General features: G+C 39.1%; 1 protein-coding gene across 1 annotated transcript in view; it reads left to right on the forward strand.

The window, feature by feature from the left end:
- The first annotated feature begins 8694 nt into the window (after nt 1-8694).
- Ttc23l (tetratricopeptide repeat domain 23 like) overlaps nt 8695-25726 on the forward strand; it is a 48490-nt gene continuing 31458 nt past the window's right edge. Inside the window, exons 1-4 of the mRNA XM_027936195.2 lie at nt 8695-8851; nt 9870-9944; nt 14529-14715; nt 19560-19683. Of these exons, the coding sequence (XP_027791996.2) occupies nt 9877-9944; nt 14529-14715; nt 19560-19683 (379 nt within the window). The 5' untranslated portion in view covers nt 8695-8851; nt 9870-9876. The remainder of the gene's footprint in view (nt 8852-9869; nt 9945-14528; nt 14716-19559; nt 19684-25726) is intronic.

Genomic DNA, 25726 nt, shown 5'->3' on the forward strand with positions numbered 1-25726 from the left:
AATGTTGAACATTTTTTCATATATCCATTGGCCATTCGTATTGCTTATTATGTGAAGTGCCTGCTCAGTTCCTGAGCCCATTTATTGACTGGGTTATTTGATTTTTTTTAAGTTTTTGAGTTCTTGTATCCTGAAAATTAATGCTCTCATTTGCAGGTGGCAAATATATTCTCCCATTCTGTAGTCTCTCTGTTCATGTTCCTGATTGTTTCCTTTGCTGTGCAGAAGCTTTTTAGTGTGATACCATCCTACTTATTGATTCATAATTTTATTTCTTGCACTTTAGGAGTCTTATTTAGGAATTCGGTTCCTAAGCCAACTTATAGAGTTGGGCCTATATTTTCTTTAAATAGGCACAGGGTATCCAGTCTGATGCATAGGTCCTTAATCCATTTTGAGTTGATTTTTGTGCAAGGTGAGAAAAAAGGGATTAAATTTCATTCCTCTACAAATGGATTTCTAGGTTTCTCAGGCCATTTGTTGAAGAAGCTACCTTTTCTCCAATGTATATTGACGGTACCTGTGTTTAGGATGAGATAACTGTATGTATGTAGGTTAGTCTCTGTGTCTTCTTTTCTGTTCCATTTATGTCTGTTTTTGTGCCAATACCATCCTGGTTTTGATACTATGGCCCTGTAGTATAATTTAAGTTCAGGTATTGTGATGTCTCCTACTTCACTTTTCTCACTGAGGCTTGCTTTGGCTATTCTAGGCGTCTTATTTTTCTAAATAAATTTCATGACTACTTTTTCTATTTCTATGAAGAACATCATCCATATGGCCATTTTGATTATATTAATTTTCTGCCTAACCAAGAACATGGAAGATCTTTCCATCTTCTAAGGTCTTCTTCAATTCCTTTCTTTAGTGATCTGTAGTTTTCATTGTAGAGGTCTTTCACTTCTTTTGCTAAATTGATTCCCAAGTGTTTTGTTTGTTTTTGTTTATTGTTGTTGTTTTTTGGGAAACTACTGTGAATGGAATAGTTTTCCTAATTCTCTTTCAGCTGATTTACCACTGGTGTATAGGAATGCAGGAAGACATAAAAACTTAAACATACTTCCAAGCAATGAAATTGAAGATGCCATCAAAAGCCTAACATCAAAAAAAGCCCAGAAAGATTCTCAGCTGAGTTTTACCAGACCTTCAAAGAAGAACTTACACCACTCACTACTCCTCAAATTATTCTATGAAATAGAAAAGGGGGGAACTCTTCCAAACTCATTCTATGAAGTTAGTATCATCCTGATGCCAAAACCAGAAAAAGACACATCAAGGAAAGAAACCTTCAGACCAATATCCCTCATGAACATAGATGCAAAAATTCTTAATAAAATACTGGCAAACTGCATACAAAAACATAGTAAAAAGATAGTGTACCATAATCAAGTGGGGTTCCTCCCAGGGATGCAAGGTTGGTTCAACAAACAAAATCAATAAACATAATTCATCACATCAACAGGATAAAAGACAAGAATCACATGACTATCTCAATAGATACAGAAAAAGGTTTTGATATCATGAAGATTAATGCTCTCGTGTGCAGGTGGCAAAGATATTCTCACATTCTGTAGTCTCTTTGTTCATATTACTGATTGTTTCCTTTGCTGTTAAGAAGCTTTTTAGTTTGATATCATCCTATTTATTGATTCTTGATTTTGAGTATCCTTTCATGCTCCAAATACTGGAAAAACTAGGGATAGTAGGAATATACCTCAACACTGTAAAAACTATATATGCTAAATCCAAGGTCAGCACCATTCTAAATGGAGAAAAACTGAAAGCATTCCCTCCAAATATAGGAACAAGACAGAGATGCCTTCTTTCACCACTTCTATTCAACCTTGTCCTTGAAACCCTAGCCAAAGCAATCAGGCAAAAGAAAGAAATTAAAGGGACACAAATAGGAAAAGAAGAGCTCTAACTATTCCTATTTGCTGACATGATTCTATATATAGAAGACACACACACAAAAAAAATAAAACAGAAAGCTTCTAGACCTCAAATGAATTCAGCAAAGTAGCATGATATATTAATATATATTGATACCCATAAATCAATTAGTATTAAGGCCATTTGTCAATCAATTAGTATTAAGGCCATTGACAACATGAATCCTCCACCTCTACTTAAGCTTATTACTGCTTTGTACTGCATAGTAAAACTTGTTCAAAGTATGTGTGTGATTCTCATGGTTTGCTAAGTGAGCCTTTAATGCCTCCCTCCACCTTCCATCAAAAAAAAAAAATGCAAATGATACAAGGTTTTGCCACTTTAAATTATCAAGTGTATGCACCTTGAGAGAACTTACTTCAGCTGGGGCCAACCTAACAATCCACAGGGTGATATCATGGGGACACTCTGCTAGGCAGGAAAGCTAGATATATTCAAATGAGTGTTAGATGGAAAGAAATGCCTCAAAAGCTAAAAAGAAATGCATCCCTCAGTGATGATTTTTCAGGCTCTACTTGTTGAACAAATGAAATAAACCAAAAATAAATCTCTTGCTCCTAACCTTTAGTTCACCTCCCCTAGAAGCAGTAGTTATGAAGTTTCTTGGGTGAGCTGAGACATTTTATAGGTGAGTATCTTACTTTCTTTAAACACCTTGGAGATGGTTTTGTCGGCACACACCTCATGCCTTTTTAACTGCCAAGTAATATTTCTTAGTGCTAACTATATTTAACCAGTTCCCTACTGAAGGGTGTTTAATATGCTTCCAGTATCTCAAAGCTACAAAATGATGCAATCAATGAGGATCCTATGCATGTCTTTACACACATGTGAGGATTCTGTGGATAACTTTCAAATTGCCTATTTTCACATTAGCTTCCATCATCATATAAGCAATTTTCAAAATGCAGAATATTGTGCATGCCAGATTGAGAAAGAATGGCCTTTTCCTTCCTATTGGTTCAACAAGAGATATTAAGTTGTTCTCCTCACATAAAATCTCTCAAGACAGACTCCAAAGCCTTAATAATTAAACCCACCCATCCTAAGATAAGCACGATATGCTGTGTGGGGAAAATGTTCCCAGAACATGTTGAAGCACAACATTTTTGCAATGTGACATAAATCTGGACTGTTGTGTGCTGATGGCAGCAGAAATACTATCCATCAAAAATGGGGGTGATGCTCTAAACAAAGCTTACATGCAGATTGCAAGGTACAGTGTTCTCGGAAAAGCATCAGATTGGACTGTTGGAAGCAGGACATTCCCAGAGTAGTAATTTCTGTTCACCAGCTCAGGGCAGAGGACTTGTAAGCATTATGGAAGTGTGGAGTATATTGGAAAAATAATCAAAAGAACAAGAGCTCAGGTATGGTGGATACTGTGAATTGGCCACAGAAGTTGGCTGAGGGACCAATCAATGTGAGTTCCAGAAGTTGGGAAGTCTTCCCTGCACTGAGTTCTAAGAGATGGTGGTAAGAAGACAGGAAAGAGATACTTCTACACACTTATTATAAACCAGGCCCGACAATGGGAAGAAAAGAAAAGGCACACCTAAGAACTGAGTAGATGTACCAGTTATAAAAAGGTTGTGGAGGAGAGAAAAAGAAGCAGGACATAATCAAAAGTTATAAGCTTTAAGGGCCAGAGGAGATGGGCAGTGAGGGGCTCCCTATGTATTATCTTAAGAGGTCTTCAAAACCTGGGTTGGGGTTGTAGCTTAGTGGTAAAGCATTTGCTTAGCATAGATGAGGCACTGGGTTCAATCCTCAACACCACATAGAAATAAATAAATAAATAAATAAAAATATTGTGTCTATCTACAACTAAAATATTTTTAAAACCCTGCCTTTAAGTCAGATTAAATACCAGTCCAACTTGGTAATTCTTGGAATCTATGGATATATTAACTTAGATGGCAAGGGAGAATTAATATCAGTTTGCCTTAAAATAAGATTATCCATGTGGACCTAATATAACAAGAGGGTCCTTTAAAGTAAAAGGATGAAAGAGTTAAGGTCAGATTAAATACCAGTCCAACTTGGTAATTCTTGGAATCTATGGATATATTAACTTAGATGGCAAGGGAGAATTAATATCAGTTTTCCTTAAAATAAGATTATCCATGTGGACCTAATACAACAAGAGGGTCCTTTAAAGTAAAAGGATGAAAGAGTTAAGGAGAGATTTGGAGATGCTCTGCTGCTGGTTTCAGAAGATGGAGGAAGGGATCCTAAATAAAGGAATATAAGTAGGCTCTAGGAGCTAGACAAATAATTAAATGAAACTTCACTCAGAAGGAATCACTCTTGCCAACATCTTGACTTTATCCCAGTGACACCCATTTCAGATCACTGACTTCCAGAATTAAATAATTTGATGTTTTATTAAGCAAGTAAGTTTGTGGTGACTTGTTACAAATGGGCAACAATGGAGGAACTGATAACACTGAGAGGCAAGAGTCTCCACTAATAGTCCCTAAAGATGATTTCATTTATTAAATGTCATTGACCAATGATTATATCCAGACACTGTGCTGAATGCTACAGACTCAATGGTGATAACAGCTCCTGCTTATATGGAGCTCACAGCTACTCAAATGGCCTGTTACCTGGTACCTACTATTAAGTATTCTGAGTGGGTGGCCGGATTGCTACAAGGCCTGGTATGATTTGATGCCCTGTATACTGTCAACTCTCTTGTATCCTCATTTTTTAAAAATATTTTTTAGTTTTTGATGGACCTTTATTTTATTTATTTGTATGTGGTGCTAAGGATTGAACCCAGTGCCTCACACATGCTAGGCAAGCTCTCTTCCACTGAGCCACAACCCTAGCCCCCTCTTGTATCCTCAATTTTATTGCCCTTTTACTATTCCTTGCCTCCATTAAACATGCTCCTATCTCAGGGCCTTTGCACTTGCTATCAACATCCTACAATGTTCTATATGTTTGTATGATTTTGCTCCTCTTGTCCAAGATAGCTCAGTGCTATCTTGTCAGTGATAAACTCTGAACTACAGTATATAAAAGCATTCCCATGCCCACATGACCACATCACTTTCTAGATCCCTTGCCTGGTTTTATTGTTCTCTATATAATTTTCGCTTGCATATAAGGTGGTTCACTGAATGTTGGAGAAAATATGTCCTGAAATCCAGTCTCCCCTGTTCTAAGAACTGTACTCCTTAGCAGGGACCTAAGTCTGGCTGGAGGAGGAAGCTTTTTTTTAATTCACACAGTGTTGCTGTGTACTACCTAAGGCATGTGCCTTTTTCTAACTTGCAAAGACACCATATTGTTCATTAGTATCCCCATTTTTTCATCATCTAGTAGAATATAAATTCCAGAGGAGCAAAATCTTTGCTTGTTTGTTCATCTTTGCTTCCATAATGCTTAGAACAGTATCTGACAGATAGGAAGTAGTAGATAGGTCTTTTTGTCTAGGTGGATGAAAGGATGCATGGAGGGTGAGAAATGTGTAAGTAAACAGAAGTGCCAACATTATGTATTGAATGTCATGGTAAGGCTGTGGGCAGGATAGGAGGAAGCTCAGAAGTAACCCTGCCTTGAGAGATCAAAAAATGTGTTCCAAGACAACTTTTATTTGGATTTCCTTGTTCTTAAATTTCATAGCTCCTAGGGTCAAAACTGTTTAGAGATAATCACATTTAGATTTGGAGCTGAACAATTCTAGATATAGCCTTTACACATGATTCCTCTGAGATTTCTGCAACAGCAATGATTACCTCTTCTACCTTGGGATCAAGGAAGGGAATGTGAGTGAACCTAGGGTAAAAAACAAAACAAACAATGTCCACCCAGCTTACTGGAATTCCATTCTGGAGTGAGTGAGCAATCCCAGAGTGCATATACTACAACAAAGTTTTACATTGGGGGATAGTGCCGCAGTCCGGCTGCAGCAAAATAACCGGGGGGTGACAAGCAACTTGTGTACATCGATACAGCAGGAGTGGGAGCCGTTTATTGTAGGACAGGAGGGGTATATATACATTCCACACAGCTTATCTTAATTAACATAAACTAGATACAGCAGTCAACCAATAAGGAATCTCCACACTTAATGGCTTGCTGGCGTTACTTCACAAACCACTCCCTCTGGCAAAATGCCAGGCGCCATCTTGACTTGTTTACAGACCCTAACAGGATAGGATTAAGATGGCAAGAGAAGAAAATGTATTACAGAGGTTTGGAACTCTCTTGAGTCTTTAAGTTTCTCTGAGTTTATAATTTTACAGACAAAAGCAACATGATTCTGGTCAGAGTTAATTAAATGGAGGAGCATAGGTTTTAGGAATGGGATATCAGTGACTGTTCTGATACCATAATAAACTTTACAATAATCAGTGAAAGCAAGTGTTTAGAAAAGAGAACTTACCTTTAATACACTTAGAAACATTCTGATGGTCACTTCCCAGAAAGAATAATAAAACTTCACTTTGATGATGCCCAACTTAACAAGGGGTTAGAGAAACAAGTATTAGAGAACAGGAAATAGTTTCTTCCTTTTGAATCTCTACACATATTAAATACTGCTCCTAGAGTCGCAAAAATCCTTACAGAATCCTGAAGCTGAAAAGGGCGATAGACAGTAAGCGGTACACTTTCACTGTATAAGGAAAGAAAATTGGTATCCATGGATTGACTTGCTCTTGGCTACACAGAGTTAAAGCAAGAACATTGGCATCTTGAAATCAAGTTCATTGATTAATTGTTCCATGCCCGAGAGTCAAAAGAGTGGGTTCTTTTCCAAAATTTTGGTTCAGGAGCTAAAGGATATCCTTGAATTAACAGATGAGCCAGGTTTTACTTAAGAGATTTTAAGCACTCATTTAAACAACACTACCCACCTACAGGCTATCTTGGCAATCTTGGATCAATGGCAAGTTAACTTCCATCCTAAAGCTATAAAAAACAAACACAAATGTAAATTCCATCTTTCAAGATCTCAGTAAATATCTCTCTCTACCTAGCCTGCCTTCTCTTTTTTGAAAAAGAAAAAAAATTGAGGGGATATCCATTCCAGCATCACGGACCCAGTCCATTGATAACACCCTTAATCCCAATTGTGCCAGAACTGGTGCTGGTTACTTGGGTATTGACCACAATTCCCTCCGCACCTGTGTGCATTACTACTGTGTGTTTCAGACCACTGACCAGGTGTGATGTGGTGTTTGCCAAATGTGCTCTCCTGTCAGGATGGCCTCAGGTCTTAGCCTAAGCAACTCCATTTTAAAACTCCAGTTTGAAACCTACAGTCTCACCTGGTACACCTATGGAGCCCTCCAGTATGGCCCTCCTACACAATCAAGTCACTTCTCCCTACCCTGACAAACTCAGAGTGAAGTCTCTGACATGTTGTCCTGGAAAAGCAAGAAAATCAGTGGTGCGGACCAGACCAGATGCTTTAACCTCAGGACAAATGACATCACTGAGAAATCCGGTGGCAGCTGATAGGGATTGAAAGGGTGATCAGAAACCCCCAAATTTAGTATAAATGATGGAGCAAATGAACAGACATTCAACCAGCTGACACTGATGCACACAAGCCTGAGAGCCTGATGAGGACTTGGACTGACATCCCAATTCTTCTCATCTACCTGATCCTCTGTGCTGTTCTCACCGCTCTCAAACTCTACAGCAGCCTCTTGACTCTAGTGAGAAAAGGACTTCTCCCGGGACAGCCTCCTCAGCCAGCCAACAGCTCAACCCCAGGAGAAGCCTGCCTTGGTTCCTGTATGATCCCCACTGTCTGAGTGAATGTGCATCTGCTGGACTTAGAGCCTAAGGCCTGAGACTTTTGATCTGACACTTCAGCTTAGCATGCAGAGGGAATGTCTACTATGAGCCTGTCATGATTAAGTGTGTTTGCAGTGCTTAGAATTAATCTAGAATTGTTTGCTGTGAATTGATTATGTCTGATGCAATGCCTAGGATTAAGAATTGTTATTTTCTTGATAAGAACCTGTAGATGGCATTGTATTGAATGATTTGAGTGAATAAAGCATTGAAAACGGCAGAAGCACAAGGACATTCTTTTATTTCTCCCCCTCCACTGCATAAGTCGCACTTTTTGCCCATCGCGACACCTCCTCTCTTGAAAATATGCCAACTGCTAACAATTAGTAGATCCAGCCGCTCATTTCTTAGGTTACTTACTTCCGACACTGGGTTTCCTAAAGGAGCCCGGCTGCCAGCGCCATCAACAGTTATATCTGATTGAGTCTGTCCTCAGGGGTGTGGGGACCCAGAACACCGGGGGACTGCCGGGGTACAGGGTGCGCTGAGCAGAGCGCAGAGCCGGCTGACCGAGGTGTGTCGCTGAACGACCCGCACAGACACCGCAGCTTTAAACAACTAGCGTCTAGGAGACCGGTGTTCCTTTCCCCGCTCCTCATCTGTGGGGGGAAACCACGATTGGAGCAGCCGAGGCGGCAAGTTCAAGGACTAGCTTGAAGTCGCGTTGACAGAAGGCGCGCAACTCGCGGTGCCCGATGCCAGCGGGATCTCCGCCTCTGGATTCCCCGGAACAGGAAGTGCCCCGCGTTGCCGTAGGTACGGCGCCGCGCTCACGGCGGCGGGGTGGAGGGGGGGGGGAGAGAGAGAGAGAGAGAGAGAGAGAGAGAGAGAGAGAGAGAGAGAGAGAGAGACGTTCCGTTCCCATGGCAACCCCCATTGTCTTTCCAGGGCAGGAATCCAGGCGGCCCAGGCCGAAGGCGACCTTGTTGACCCTCTAGTTAACGCCGGGCACAGTTGTGGCTCCCAGGACCCGGTTGGCCGAAGCCTCGACGCTGACGCCGCCCTCTGTAGCCGAACAGCGCGGGCGAGGGAGCCTGGAGGGCTAGAGCCGGGGTGTGGCTTCTCAGCCCGGGGCCAGGTACGCCGCAGAACGCCGCCTCGGACCAGTCCTGTCCGCTGGAGCCTCCGCGGTGCTAGGAGGGAGCTCCAGACCCGGCTCTGTGACCACTGGGCTCACCAAGTTACCGAGGAACGATGCGGAAAAGGAGAAAGCGCCCTGTCCTTAAGAGCGGGGCCTAAATGTGGTGCCCTAGATCTTATGGGAACAGAATGTAGGAGTTTTGAAAATACGGATTAGAGGGAGAAATTAGTGAATATTCCATCTGAAATTTGGATATTGGGTATACTGGAACCTGGGTCAGAGACAGCTACTTGTGGATCCGATGGGAACGAGTGACATTCTAGGATGAAATGAGGAGGGACTTGGTAGATATTAATGTTCCATAATTGTGCATTGGATTTGGATTCCACTTACATGACAGCCTTGAGAAGTGAATTTCACAAATATTTATAAATCACATTTTCCACCATGTGTTTCAACACATTTTCCTCATCACCTAACAGCAGCCACCAAAGTAGACATATGGGTTTTAGTTCCTTAACTAGAATCTCCTATTAAATAGTGAAATGACACCCCCCCCCCCAAAGGAGGAGAATTAACCAATCCATTGGTTGTACTTCATTTAGTGCTGAGAACTAGTTGCTTTGTTTGGTTACTCTTTCCATCAAGCCTGCCAAAGAATAGCTAAGTAGGTGACCATAGTTTGGATGACCGAGGAGATGTAAAGGTGTGGCTTTTAAGAGTAAAAACAACAATAACAACAGGAACAATAACGATAAAAAAAATCATTTTAGAGAGTACTCTAGAGTAGAAATTAGGAAAAAGAAATTTAAGTCAGATTTTTTTTTTTTTTTTTGCAAATGTCTTTATGTTCTGCTTTCTGGAGTCATCTCCATACATGAGTTTGTATATAGTCTATTTGTGGATTTATATTTGGCACTTTAAACTTAATGTTAGTAGTAGCCAACAGGGAGAAAATAGAACAAATTCCTAAGCCTTTTCTCCCAAAGCTGATCTCATGTGTGACTCTTGGTAGGAAGAAGATGCAAGCCAGCCCCATCTATATCCCAACTGTTAACAATGACATTGACTGGGACTCCTGCTTCCATCGGTAAGTACCACAGAACCCCGACATCATGCTCCCTCACTGGCCAGAAACACAGGGACCCCTGTCCCCCTTAAGGCAAGCCTGGGTGAAACTATGCATGCACATTAGACAGAAGAGAAAGTTCTGCTGTGATGTGTTTTAATAGTAATTATGGTGTAGTGTCCATTTGGATCTTCTTTGCAATATAGAAGATAATTATTTATTTCCCTAATTTACAAAAATTTTAAGTTTTTAAAAACAAAAATAGGTTATTTATTCATTTATTTATTTATTTTTGGTTCCAGGGATTGAACTCAGGGATGCTCGACCACTGAGCCATATCCCAAGCCCTATTTTGTATTTTATTTAGAGACAGGGTCTCACTGAGTTGCTAAGCACCTTGCCATTGCTGAGACTGGCTTTGAACTCTCGATCCTCCTGCTTCAGCCTCCCAAGCCGCTGGGATCATAGGCGTGTGCCACTGCACCCAGTAAAAACAAAGATAGGTTATTTATAATAAGACTGGTAAAGTCATGGAGAAAAATATAATAAAATTGTGAGAAAATTGCTTCATGAAATGAAGAGATAACAAATTAAAATTTTAAAACCATAATTCATTTTTGAGCATATATTGTATGCCTATTTCCTAACAACTCTGTGAATGAGATACCACCTTTGAAGAATATAAATCAAAGAGAGGTTAGGCAGTTTGCCCAGGTCACACAGCTAGTTGAGGGTTAATGGTTTTCAAACTATGCAGTCTCATTCCAAACTCTGTTCTTTATCCATTTCTTTATTCCAGATTATTCCAACCTTGGTGCCATTTTGAGTCAGATAACTTTGATTTGGAGGGATAGCCTATGCCTTGAGGGATATTTAGCAGCATCTCTATTATGTACCCAAATTGATGTGTGTTAGTCAGCTTTTCATTGCTGTAACCAAAATATCTGACAAGAACAATTTAGTGGGGCAGTAGAGTGCTTGCCTAGTGCATGTGAGGCACTGGGTTCAGTCCTCAGCACAAAATACATAAATAAAATAAATGTATGTCCGTCTAACACACACACACATATATATATATATATACACACACACATACATACATACACACATACCTACAGTAGGGAAAGTTTATTTGGGCTCACTGTTTCAGAGGTTCAGTCCATGATTGACCAACTCCATTGCTCTAGGCCCAAGATAAGGCAGAACATCATGGTGGAAAAGCATGGTAGAGGAGAGAAGCCCAGGACACAGTAATGAGAGAAGCAAAGGGAGAAAGGGGGAGGGGCCACACAGAAGATGAACCTTTTCAGGGTATGTTCCAGCTATATCCCACTTGCCTACCGTTACCATCCAGTTAGCCCATTCAAACTAGGATGGATTGTTTACAGCTTTCATAATCTTAATTATTTTACTTCTGATATTCCTACATTAACATAGGAGCTGGGGGTGGGGGGGGCTTATATCCAAGCCATAACAGCCATAACAAGATGTCAGTAGCATCATTGTCCCAGTTGGGACAACTGAAAGTGTCTTCAGTTATGGCCAAATGTTCTCTGGGTATAAAATCATCTTTCATACAAACCATTGTTCTGTATCAGTGCTATTGAATAGAAATATAATGGGAGTTATAAATAAGAGCCCAATGCATAATTTAATTTTTTCTGGTAGCCATAGTAAAAAGTAAAATGAAACAGGTAAATTTAAACTTAAAAATAATATATTTTACATATCTCACTAAAAATATTATATAAAATTATTAGTGGAATATTTTACATTTATTCATGATAATTCAAATTTAGTGTGTACTTTACACTTAATAGCACATCTCAGTTCTGACTAGTTACATTTCATGTTCCAAATAGCCACATTAACTACTGGTTACCTTACTGGATAGCATATTGTATACAATCTCATAAAATACCTTGAACTTAAATGTTATAGAACTACAACAATTGCAATTTTTAAAATGTAGTATTTACAATAGAATATCTTAGAAATAATCAGATAATTCATAATGAATACAATATTACTTGTCAGAATTCATATTTGCCATAGCAACATATATGGAATAATTTATAAACCTAGCAAGGCAAATCCTTCATTAAACCTGCCTTTTTTTTTTTCTTTCTTTTTTTTATTTGTTCTTTTTAGTTATACTTGACAGTAGACCGTGTTTTGACATATTATATATACATGGAGTAAAACTTCCAATTCTTCTGGTTATACTCCTCCTGGCAAACTGCCCATATAGATTTGGTTACTCTAATAGATTTATCTTCTGCTCCAGTCCTATGAAAAAATGCAGCTCAAGCAAAATTTTCTATAGAGGGAGTAATGTTTTTGGTTAATTTTCTTAAGTTTTAATCTTGATACAGATTTCCTCTCTTCTCAGCATTTTTCAAACATTATAAAAACATTATAAAGTTCTTTTTTCATTTGTTTACTCATTCTGTATATTAATCAGCATTTCATTGCTATGACCAAAATAACTGTCAAGAACAACTTAGGGGAGGAAAGATTTATTTTGGTTCACAGTTTAGAGCTCTCAGCACGTGGCCGACTGGCACAATCACAGAAACATCATGGTGGAAGGATGCAGTAGAGCAAAGCTGTTGAGCTCCTGGCAGCTGAGATAAACCCTTCCAGGGCACACCTCTAGTGAGTACTTCTTCCATCTATGTCCCAGATCCCAGTAATCCCTTCAGCTATCAATGGATGAATCCACTAAGTGGATTATTCCACCGATGAAATCAGATCCCTAATCATCGCCTGAAAGCCCCACCTCTGAACCTTGCCATATTAGGTCCATGGTGCCAACACATGATCTTTTGGGGACATTCTGTATCCAATCACAATATGTAACAAGTTATTATTTGAATTTACTGTGAGCCACTTAGCACTGTTTTGAAACAAATGAGACTCAGCCCATCCTCTGGTGGAGTTTACCTGCTAGAAGGCAAAGAAGACTCAACAACAACATAAAGAAACAAACAAAAAACCAAACTATAGTATGAATTGTATTATAATTGTTATATTATAGGGGCTTAGAGAAATTTTTGCAAGCCTTTTGGAGTGCCTCTTTATCACTACTCCAGGGAAAGACTTATGGCAGAGGTCACATCTGGGTTATGTCTTGAAGGATGATATGAAATTCATCAATCAGAAAGGAGGAGAGTTTTTGTTTGTTTGTTTGTTTGTTTTGTTTTTAATTTTTTTGGTACCGGGGAATTGAACTCAGGGGTGCTTAACCACTGAGCCTTATCCCAAGCCCTTTTTTAAGGAGGAAAACACCTCTGATTACATCACATTGCCAATTTTCCCTGGCTTTTCCATTGAATTGATATGTCCACTGAAAGCACACTTATCTATGGGAAGAAAGGAATCCTGCCTGGGCCTGGCCTGAAGAAATGTTACTCCCTGCCCACACACCTTGGCACACCTGCATGGATAGGTCATTTGGAATAGGATTCTGGATGTTAGTGTATCATTTCTCAAACTTGATGTAAAAGATTCACTTGACATTTATTTTCCTTTCATACTTTCCTTTAAAAAAATAAGCATATGTTACTTTATCCGTGGAAAAGAAAGATAAAGTTCAATTTTAAAACTTGGCAGTGGTTGGCTTTTTTTAAAAGCTACTGTGAATACAAAGGTTATTTCTGTGAGAAACTTGTTGTTACTCTTAAGATCTTAGAATTCTGTTTCTCTTTCATTGTATAGGATTATTTCTTGTGACTTTCTTTACAAATCCAGTTACCTCTTCACAATTAAAGTGATACCTTCACATTGAAGTCAGATATCTACATTGTATGTGAATGTGTGTGTGTGTGTGTGTGTGTGTGTGTGTTTTCAAGTGTGTAAGAAAGAGAGAGAGGGAAATTTTCAGTTAGCTCTTTCTCACCATGTTTAGTTCTAACACAACTGAGGAGGCCAATTCTCTCTTGACTATGCACATGTCCCAGTGTAGGGTTCCTCCTTTTCGCCCTAGTAGGACTCATCCTCTTTACTTAGTTAGCCACTCTGCATTGAAGCTTTTAACATAGATAAAAGATGGACATGGATGTATGAAATGTAGCCTCAAAATGTTAATTCCCTATCCCTCGTTTCACTATATTTATTTTCTGTTGTGGTTTGGATCCAAATTTCAGGATGTTTGAGATTTTCCAATTCAATCTGCTCATTTTGTAGACAAAGGAAATAAATCATGGAGCTAATTATATTAGTATTAGTTTATGTTAAAGGAGCACTTACTAAATGCCAATCATCATGATAAATCAATATGAATATTACCTCATTTAATTAACTTTATCAGGTGGGTATTCATGTTAACTTCATGTTACAAAGAAGAAGATTAAGTGCTAGCTTGTTCAGGGACATGTAAATAAATGGCAGAGCTGTTACTCTAATGCAGGTGACTAATTTGCCAAAAGTGAGTAATTTAATCAGCACATTGTTATGCTGGATGCTGGGCTTTGAGAGTGACCTGTCTTTATTCCTTCAAGTTTAATATAGAAAACATGTCACTATCCTCCAGTTGGGAGTACTATAGCCTTCAATTTTTTCTTGTTTGTGAAGTCTGACTTCATGTCCCTCTCATACCCACAGGTCACAGCAAACCCCCATCCCAGCACAACAGCAGACAGATGAGTTGTACCCCACTTATGGGTCTGAAGAGAGTGAAGAAGATCCTGCAGTCCAGGAGGAGGAGATAAGCACAGACTATATGTCTCTTCCCAAAGAAAAACTAGTTCAGTCCCAGAAGAAAATAACTCAGCTGATTAAGGAAAAACTGGTAAGATAAAAATTAAGTTTCTGTTTCCACATAAAAATATGCCCATTGGGCTTGGGTTGTTGCTCAGCGGTAGAGTACTCGCCGTTTATGTGTAAGGCCCTGGGTTCAATCCTCAGTAACACATATAAATAAATAGAATAAAGTTATAAAAAAAGTGAATTAAAATAATATGCCCATGGTTAGAGAATCTCTGCATTCACTGCAGGCAGAATGAAGCACACAAAATAAAATGAAATGCTACATTTCTTTGTAAATGGGAAGAAAATCAGGGAACAGTTGAGTAGCCAACCCACCTTCCAATTCCCCACAGGGTTCACCATCTATTCCTCCCTGGAGCATTTGTGCTCCTAGCTTTAAACTAAGAATTAATTTGCCTTTTCCAGTTGCCATAGGATTAAGTTTGATTAATTAATTTTTAAGATTTCTCCTGGAAGGTTTCAGGATGATACCACTTGGGAAATTACTAGAGGGCCAAGATATAAAGGCAGGAGGCTAAGAACAAGGGTAGCCAAGCAGAAGTCTAGGTTGAGGCCTGTAAAGGATATGGGTAGGGTGCTTGTGGTTACAGTGGAATCATAAAACACCCAAAAGACCAGAAGCAGGAGGGAGTAGCGTCAGAGATCAAAGAGTTTAGGTATGCGTTTCTAAGAGTGAGTCAACACCTTGGGATCTAAGATCTTTGAGCCAGTGTGTAAGCAAGAGTGTTCAAAACCCAGGATCTTGAGACAGTAACATATTGACTTTTATTATGAGAACACAGACATCAGCTTGCTTCTAGGCCTGATTTATCAACAGAGTTCATATACTGACTTCTTGTCTGTTCCAGGTCAAGAGGAAATAATGGTTTCAGAGTTAATGTGTTCTCTTGCAGATAAGGGCTGAGAGGTACCTCAGAGGCATATCATAGGAACTGATACCTCTTCAAGATGGACACCTATAAGCTTACTTCTATAAATTATCTAGAAACCTTGCAAAAGACTATCATGGCTGGACCTATTAGTATGTCACACATCCAAACTAGGAGACCATTTTGTCTGTCATGATTTCCAAGTGTGAGCTTTGGAGGCTTGACAACTCCTTAGCCAGTTTGAGTAAGAAAGTAACAAAGATTTAGATCTTAGGAGTTAAATGTAACCCAACTCAGAACTCACAGACCAACCAGAAGGGCAAGGGAGTACCACCACCAGCAGCAGCAACACTGGGGTGAACTCTAAGCCCATATTGGTGGGATCATTTTTCCTTGAGCACAGGAGTTTGGGGATGAATACAGACTGTCCAGAGTCAGGTATAACTCAAAGCTTTGGGCTCCCATTTCTGTGATTTTTTCATGGCATTATGCCTTTTCCTCAAAATGTAACTTAATATTTTCATTTAGATAGTGCTTAACAAATTTAGCTCACATAGATGCTGACTTTTTTCTTATAGTAACTCTCTAAGGTAGATAGTATTGGTTTCCAAATCTCAGAAAAGAAAACTATGATCAGGATGATCTATCTCAAAACAACATAATTAGTAAATATTAGAACCAAGGCTAAAACTTTTTATTCCTCATAGTGCTATTTTCATTTCACCAAGAAATAAATGCCTGAGTCTGTTGAATTGTGCAGCCAATAGATGATCATGTTTGTAAAGTCACTGAAACACATGACTTGAAGGTATAGTTCTGTGGTTTCTGGAGCTCTGCCCATCAGCTCCACAGTGGCAGAGGGGCTCTTTCCTCCACCCCATCCTTACAGTGATTCATTCAGCAAATATTGAATGTGAATCTCCTCTGTGCCTTGGGCATAAAGGAGTTGAACATGAGGAATAAGCTTATTTGTTCAAGGAAGACAGATAATAGACAAATAAAGATCACAGCTAATATAATATGAACTAGGAGTGAGTGCTATGAAGAAAAAAAAATCAGTAATGGAACAATGAGTGATGCAGAGAAAGGTAATTTAGAAAGGTGGCCAAGAAAGACCTCATTAGATGAACAAAATGAAAAAACAGGAGACTGAACTATATAAAAGAGTGCTCCAAGAAGGGATTATAGTAGATGCAAAAATTCTACATTGAAATTAGGTTGACACATTCATGTCAGAGTAGTTATCATAGGCGAATAAGAGGAGAAGAAGAAAGAGGTAGAAAATGAATGAGGTGATTAGGGTTGGGTCATATTAAATAGAGTCTTGGAGGCCATAGTAGGAACTTTGGGTTCCATTAAAATAAAAGAGTGAGAAGCTATGGAGGGTTTTGTACAGGAGAGTCACACGGCCTGGTATTGGCACAGAACCAGACACGAAGACCAGTGGAACAGAATAGAAGACACAGAGACAAACATACATCCTAGACAAGGGCATTGTAAACATACATGGGAGAAAAGATAGCCTCTTCAACAAATGGTGCTGGAAAAACTAGTAATCCATATGTATCTCTCGTCCTGCACAAAACTCAATAAAAATGGATCAAGGACATAGACATTAAACCAGAGACCCTGTGCCTACTAAAAGTAAAAGTAGACTCAACTCTCTATCATGTCAGCTTAGGAATTGAATCCTCAACAAGACTCCTAAAGCACAACAGATATAATCAAGAATCAATAAATGGCATGATATCAAACTAAAAAGCTTCTTTACAGCAAAGGAAAAAATCAAGAATGTGAACAGAGAGCCTATAAAATGGGAGAAAAGCTTTCCAATTTGCACCTCAAATAGAGCATTAATCTCTAGGATATATAGAGAACTCAAAAAACTTAACACCAAAAAAACAAACAAACAAATAACCCAGTCAATAAATGGGCAAAGGAACTGAACAGGCACTTCACAGAAGAAGAAATATGATCGGTCAACAAATATATGAAAATATGTTCAAAATCACCAGCAATTAGAGAAATGCAAATTAAAACTACACTAAAATTTAATCCCATTCCAATTAGAAAGGCAATTATCAAGAATACGAGTAATAATAAATATTGGGGAGGATGTGGGGGAAAAGATACACTCATACATTGGTGGTGGGGCTGCAAATTGGAGCAACCTCTCTGGAAAGCAGTATGGAGATTTTTCAGAAAATTTGGAATGGAACCATCATTTGACCCAGTTATCCCACTCCTTGGCCTAAATCCAAAAGAAGTGAAAATTAGCATATTACAATGATGCAGCCATTTCAATGTTTATAGCTGCTCAATTCACAATAGTTAGGCTATGGAACAAACCTAGGTGCCCTTCAACAGATAAATGGATAAAGAAAATGTACATATACACAATGGAATGTTACTCAGCCATAAAGAATAATAATATGGCATTTGCCAGTAAATGGATGGAACTGGAGAATATCATGCTAAGTGAAATAAACCAATCCCCCAAAAACCAAAGGTTGGATGTTCTCTCTGATATGTGGATGCTGACACACAATAAGCAGTGGGGGAAGGAAGAATAACAATTCACTGGATTAGACAAAAGGGAATGTAGGGAAGGGAAAGGGGATGTGAATGAAAAAGACAGTATAATGTTGGACATAACTATCCTGTATTCATATATGAATACATGACCAATGTAACTCCACATCATGTACAACCATAAAAATGCAAAGTTATACTCCAGATATGTATGATATGTCAAAATACATTCTACGGTCATGTATAGCTAAAAGGAACAAACTAAAAAAAAATTTAAGAGACTGACTTCAGCATGTGTGATCATTAAAAATTTGCTAAAGGGCTGGGGATATGGCTCAAGCAGTAGTGCGCTCGCCTGGCATGCGCGGGGCACTGGGTTGGTTCGATTGTCAGCACCACATAAAAATAAAATAAAGATGTTGTGTCCACCAAAAACTAAAAAATAAATATTAAAAAATTCTCTCTCTCTCTCCCCCACTTCTCTCTCTAAAAAAAAAATTGCTAAAAATGGGCTGGGGTTGTACCTCAGTGGTAGAGTGCTTGCCTTGCACACGCAAGGCCCTGGGTTCGATCCTCAGCACCACATAAAATAAATAAATAAAAATAAAGGTATTGTGTCCATCTACAAAATTTTGCTAAAAATATTAGATTTCTAAAGTAGCCTTTTACTCCACCACTCCCTGTCTTTTTACCTATTTCAAGTGATATTAAAGAATTATTGCTAGTATTTTGACAATGTAATGGTTTTTTGGTTGTTTCTAATTCTGAGACACTTAGGAGATTGTGTGTGTGTGTGTGTGTGTGTGTGTGTGTGTGTGTGTGTAGTATTAGGGATTTAATGCAGGAGAATTCCCACTTAGTTGCACCCCAGCCCGTTTTATTTTTATTTTGAGGCAGGATCTTGGTAATTTGCTGAAACTTGCAATCCTCCCATCTCAGCTGTCAAGTCATCGAGATTATAGACGTGCACAGATTAGAGCCCACACTTGCTTATGAGATATTTTTGATGAAATGTAAAAATGCCTTTAATTTGCTTAAACACAATAGAAGGCAATATATATAGAATATAGATATGAAATAGGATTGACCATGAGTAAATAACGGATGATTCTGGGTGATTCATTCTCCATATTGCCATTGAAGTTTTTCATGATAAGAAGTTAAAAGAAGTCACTGTGACTATTATGTATAAAATGGACTGTGGAAGACAAGAGGGACAGCAGTTAGAAGGGGCTCTTATTAGCCAGCCAGGTGAAAAATGAGTGTGGCTGAGACTAGGTATGCAAGGCAGAAATGAGAAGAGCTTGGTTTTAGGATATAGCAGTAAGGTGGAGCTGCCTGGACTTAATGGGTTGGATGTGAGAAGAAGCAAATGATAGAATGCAAATTTAGTCCTATCTTCTAGTGACGTGACAGAGATTTTCCTCCTTTCCCAAAAGCACAATGACTTTTTTGCTCTTTACAGACTATCCAAGCAAACAAGGAGCTGATTCGGTGTGTCATCCTTTCTCGAATTGCTTTTGGAGAAGAACACTGGAAATGTGCACAGGCTTTGACCAACCTGGCTTATGGCTACCTGGTACTAAGAGGTACTTGGTTCTCCAGCTGGATCTGGGTGGGACAGCTTATGAAGCCAAAATGAACCTATACACAACTCCTTGGGGGTGGAGATGACTGAGAGGGTACCTTCCTCTTATTTTGGCAATATAATGGTTTTTTGGTTGTTTCTAATTCTCAGAGACACTTAGGAGATTGTGTGTGTGTGTGTGTGTGTGTGTGTGTGTGTGTGTGTGTAGTATTAGGGATTTATCGCAGGGGCACTCCACCACTTAGTTGCACCCCCAGCCCTTTTTATTTTTATTTTGAGACAGGGTCTCTCATCAAGAGAATTGAGAGTCCATGGATAAGGCAGACAGCAAGTCTTAGTAATAAATATAACAAAGAAAATGATAGTTATTGAGTATTTGACATGTTCAAAGGTAGTTTTATTAAGTTTTTAAAATATATCTTGGATGGAGCTACTGTTATTATCCCTGGTTTATAAACAAGACACTGAAGCAGGGTTTCCAGCCACAGATCAATAGGGAAAATATAGGAAGATATGTGTACTCCCAGCACCAGGGAAGCAGACCCAGTAATCGAATTTGAATTCTAAAAACTGAATTCAAGTTTTAGAAGATCTGGCTTAGAGAAAGTCAGGGCCTCATCCTATAGAAGTTATGTTTCTGGAAGATACTGTGGTTTGGGAGTAGAAGATGGAATTTATTTACTAAAACTGGAACCCAAGTGAAAGCTCCATGAAGAAAAGTACTTTAGAGTTGAGACTCCTTATATATTTGTTGACAGACTGAGGCAAGAACCCATTTTTAGAACAAGGGTCATGGCCACTTGATCCTTGGCCCTTGACCAACCATGTCTCCCTACATGGACTGTTTTTACTTTTACTATGGAATTCACTATACTTTATTCATATGCCCTTTGTTTAAATGCCTCTGCCTCTGAAATAGAAGCCTCTTGAGAGCAGGGACCAGTTCTCAATCTAGAATATGTCCTTGTACATAATATGTATCAGCATGTTATTGCTTGATAGATATAAATTGCTTGCCTGTGGCTTTTTCTAGTGTCATCAGTCTGAAGTGGGGTATAGCCCAAGTAATTTAAGGACTTAAGAAATTTGAGGATTTAAAAGGAAGGAGAACCAATATACGTGGGCTGTAATGATCTTAGATGTCAAAATTCAGAATGTTGGATAAAGTTAAAATTGAATTCACTTCTCAGGTATTAATCTCAACACATTTTCCTTCTTAGGGATCCTTAGGCCCTTTTACATTCATTTGTTTTTAATTTAACTTTAGATTAATGTGATAAGTTCTCACGTGCTTGGGAATGGTGGTGCTGAGAGTTACAGGCCATGTTAGAACATCTATTTTGTGCCAAGAGAAGGAGGGATTCCTCACTTACTGGAAGAGCAGGTAGCCACCTATCTGTGAGATTCGAGGGATACAAGAAAGGCCCTCAACAAAAAGAAATATTCCCCTATTGGATCTCTGTATTCCATTCAAACTGATTTCCTCAAAAATGTGCTGCCTTGGGTTGGGATTATGGCTCAGTGATAGAGCACTTGCCTAGCACAAGTGAGGCCCTGCATTCAACCCTCAGCACCACATAAGAAGATAAATAAATAAAATAAAGATATCCATCTACCACTAAATATATATATATATATATATATATATATATATATATTTTAAAAAGCACTGTCTTAATGGCAAGAGTACCACTTTAACACTTTTAGAACTCCTTTTACAAGCCTGGTAGGACTGTGCTCAGTGCTGGGGATACATAAATGAATACGAGTAGTCCCTCTGCCTTGAGAGCTTACAGGGTCTTATAATAGGACCTCACAATAGTGGTGGAAACAAAGTTCCAGGGGATGTTAATCAGTGGTGCTGCCCCTGAGGAAGGTCAGGGAAGGTTTCAGAGAGAAGGTAGTATTTGTTCTGTCTCTGAAGGATGAGTGTAGGTCCAAGTAGATTTTTGAGGAGAATGGTATAATATCCAAAGTTGGCCCTGTATGTGTGGATCTGAGGAGTGGGAACAGAGAGGGAAAGTCCTTACACAGACTGTAGGTTCTGTGTAGACTCAAGGATTCAGTTTAGAACAGAAGATATCTTAGGACAGACAGGTTTTGACTGGAAGTGAAACTGAAAAGGTAATTTGGGCCCAGATATCAAGGTGTTTGAGGAGGTTTTATGAGAGCATTGATGATGTAATATAATCAAGTTTGTGTTGTTAAGTGAGAAAGTCTAGGTTAGACTGGTGGAGAAAGTGGAGGTGAAGATCAGTCAGTCTATTATCCTGTATGGATGAAAATGAGGGCATTGACCACGGCAGTTAGAATGCAAATGAGATAACTTAAAATGTAGAATTGGTGACATTTAATGATCAATTCATTATGGAGTGGGAAGGACATGGAAGAATTGAAATAGTATGACTATTTCAATTAAAGACTAGACTAGAAACGGACAGTATATAGCTCCGTGGTAGGATACATGCTTAACGTGCACAAGGCCCTGGGTTTAATTCCCAGCATCTAAATAAATAAATATAAAAAATTAAAAATGAAGAGCAGGTTGATAGAGGAAGGGGAAAGAAGCTGCTGGGTATGGTTTCAGACAGGCTTGTATTCAGTAGACTGCTGAAAAGTGGATGTGGAGCTCAGAGAAAATGTTAGTTTGGGAAGAATTGGGTAGCAAGTTGAGACCATAGGAGTGAATGATTTTGATCAGAAAATGTGTACAGAATGAGAGGGGAAGAGGGCAAAGGGCATAAGACCTGAGGACAAGAAGGAATGGATAACAAAAGAGGAACAAAGGAAATACAAGAATCATGGAAGCCGAGGGAAGAGAGGATTTCAAAAGGAAGTACAGTTGGTTTCAGCAGCTGTAGGTAGTAGAGAGAGGTCAGATAGGGTAAAGGCCGGAGAGAACCACGGGGTTGACAATTGGTAGGTCATTGAAACTTGGTTTGGCATGGAACACTCCTTGGGCCCTGGAGAACCCAAATTCAAAAAGGCTTTTGCTCTGATTTAGACTTGAGGTCGGTACAACTTAAACTAGAGAGGAAAGTGTTTGGGAGGAAGACTTATCTGAACTGGAATAAGGCCAGATGCTACTGCTTTTGGTGTGGGTAGATTACTATCGTAGGCCTATGGAAGGAGCTTATCTTGCATCTTCTGAAATCTACCCTTTCTATGATCAACCACAAACTGACTTTGAGTTTTTTTTAGTTAAATTAAGTCAAAATAAGTAAGCAGGTCATATCACAGAAGATGGTGAGGACATCCTTTTCTCTCTGCTACATGAATGGAGAACTCCATTTGGGATAAAAGGTTGGAGAGAGGAAGGTTTTTCATTTTTCTAGATGGACAAACAGCTTTCTGGTTAAATGAAGTACTCACATAGTATCCCCATGCCTAGACTTGATCCCAGCGTTTCTAATACCCAGCCTAGAGTGCTTCTAGAATAGATGATGATTGTGACCTTTCCTTGAGGCTAGCTCAGTGGCTTCTATCGCAGTTGTAGTCCTTACCCAGTTTCTTCTCTCCTTTTTTTCCCCCCAGGGTCTAGTGCATGGAATAAAACAAATAAGGATTTGAAAAACTGCAAACCTTTTAGAGGGATAAAATTCTTGCTGAGTTCCACTTAGTTTTGTTGTCATTAATCCTGTAACTACTTTAAAATGGACAGAATGTATGAGCTAGCTTCCTGTGTGGGCGGGACGTGTGCATCTGCGTTCATGCCTCACTGCACATGCTCATATTTTACAGCCATCAGATCTGGGCTCCTCATTTCCCTCTCAGCCTTTTCCAACATTGGAATAGGGAGTCAAGCCCAAAGGCTGATTTCTCTTGATAAACAGTTTTCCATGAAGATGTAGTGAGAAGCATGTATGTGAAGTATTATAAAGAGTACTTGGGGAAATATAATGTGTACAAACCCTCAAAGAATTTACAACCAATTGTGGAAATGAACTACTATAGACCTGTGATAGAAGACATTTTAAGATAAATGTCATGTAATTGGTTTAAATAAAGGGCTTTGAAAAATTGGGTGAAGTTATTCCTGGCTAAGATGGTAATTAATTAGTAGATTCAGAAAGGAGGCAGCATTCAAGCAGGACTGTAAAAAGTAAATTGTGTTTGGGTGGCAGAAGAAAGGTGGGATATTTCTAGTCAAAGAGAAGGACGTGAGCAAAGGCACGTAGAAGGAACATGCAGTGTCTCTTCAGACAGCAGGAAGCAGCATGCTGGATAAGAATTGGGCTGGGAAGATGAACCTGGAAGGGAGGGTGCACGGGGTAGACCACAGTGAAATTGTAAATATGGGTAAAGGAATTTGTAATTTATTTGGTATGGAGGGAGGATTATTAGAGATTTTCCATCAGAATGGTGAAAATATCAAAGTGTACTTTAATATTTAGTCTAGTAATTAGAGCTAGAGTGAAAGCTATCTCAGTCATCTAAGTCTAAAACTAGGCTAATGACAGGGAACTGGTGACAAAGTAAGGAGCCAATGAAGGAAGGATACATTTATTTTTTTAAACCAGAAATCCTACTTCTGGGCATCTTTCCTAAATATACACATGTAATATATGGACGAGATTATTCTTTGCAGCATTTTTATGGTAGTAAAAGATTGCAAAAAAACCAGGTGTCCATCAATGGAGAAGCAGTATATACACAACAACAGTTTTTAAAAAGAGCACGAGGAACCTCTGTACACTTCTAGAGAGAGATCTCCTGGATGCATGTTTAAGGGAAAGGAAATGAACATTGCAGCAGTGTTACAACATGATTCTTTTTATAAGAAAGAGGCAGAGAGAAATGAGAATGTGGATTAAATTTACATGAAGAAGATGCAGTGAAGGATATACAGGAATGAAATAAAAAAGTTACTTAGAGGGTGATTATGGTGAAAAGAAACAGGGTTGGAAGGGATACCTCTCAATGTTTACCTTTTCATGTAATTTTAACTTTTCAATCAGAGAAATTACTTATTCAAAAAGATCATTATAAGGAAGACAGTGAAGAAATAATTGGTAGGAAATGGTTTTCAATTTGAAGTTGTATAGAAGTGATACTCTAAAGTGAAGTTGAAGGCTTAGGCCCCTGAGGGTGCCATTTTCAGAGATAGGTCCTAAAATGAAGTAGACTCAAAGAGGAAATCGTGTTTAGTTTTTGATGTATTAATTTTGAATTGCAATAGGGAAACTCACTGATATAGTTTAACTAATTGTTCGACATTTGGGACCAAAACTTGAGAGGAGAGAAAGAAAATCCTAAGTGTGGAGGACTGCTGGAGAACACAGCTGGAAAGGGGAATGGGAATGATAAGCATGGAGGACAAGTGTGAAGTTAATGGACTTGAATAAACTCTGAGAGGCAAAGAGAGAAGCAGAAGAAACAAAGACTTGGAAAATGGGCCCTGAATGGAACAATGAACCCAAAGACCATTACCAAAAGAGTCAGCAAAGGCTCAATTAGAGAAGGTTTATAAAGGACCAAGTGGATGCAGTACCTCCACCTCCAACAAATAAGGGTATCTGATGCTGCAGCAAGGTCTGGGACTGAGAATCCATAATTAGATTTATTTTTGAGGAGGTCTTAAAGGGGACCTCAGGAGAACAGGCTTCCCACAATGATTGGAGCAGAAGCCAGTTCCCAGAAGAATCCAAGGAACAGGGGCTGGTGACTAGACTAATATTCTACATAATATATATTGAAAGAAAGAAGGGAAAAGTAAAAGGGCAGAAAAGAGAGGGCGGAAAAGACAAGGGAAGGTTATTTACAAAAGGAGAAGATGCAAAAAGATTTTAGATAGAGAGGAAGAAGCCAGTTAGATTAAAGAGTTTGAGGGTTTTTAAAAATGGTATAACTGCTAGGATGGGGTTCCAAAGAGAACATGAAGTCCTTGTAAAGCAGAGCATGTCAAATGGCTGTTGTGGTGAGACAGACTTAGGGGTGCTAGCAGTGAAAATCTTGTTGCTGCCCTGGGGAACTCTGAGGAAAGGGCAGGCAGAGAACACCAGGGCAGTTTGGCCTCTGGTGGTGAACTGTTTTCAGATGTTCAG

This window comes from Marmota flaviventris, chromosome 5 (genome assembly GCF_047511675.1).
Source record: "Marmota flaviventris isolate mMarFla1 chromosome 5, mMarFla1.hap1, whole genome shotgun sequence".
Lineage (NCBI taxonomy): Eukaryota > Metazoa > Chordata > Mammalia > Rodentia > Sciuridae > Marmota > Marmota flaviventris.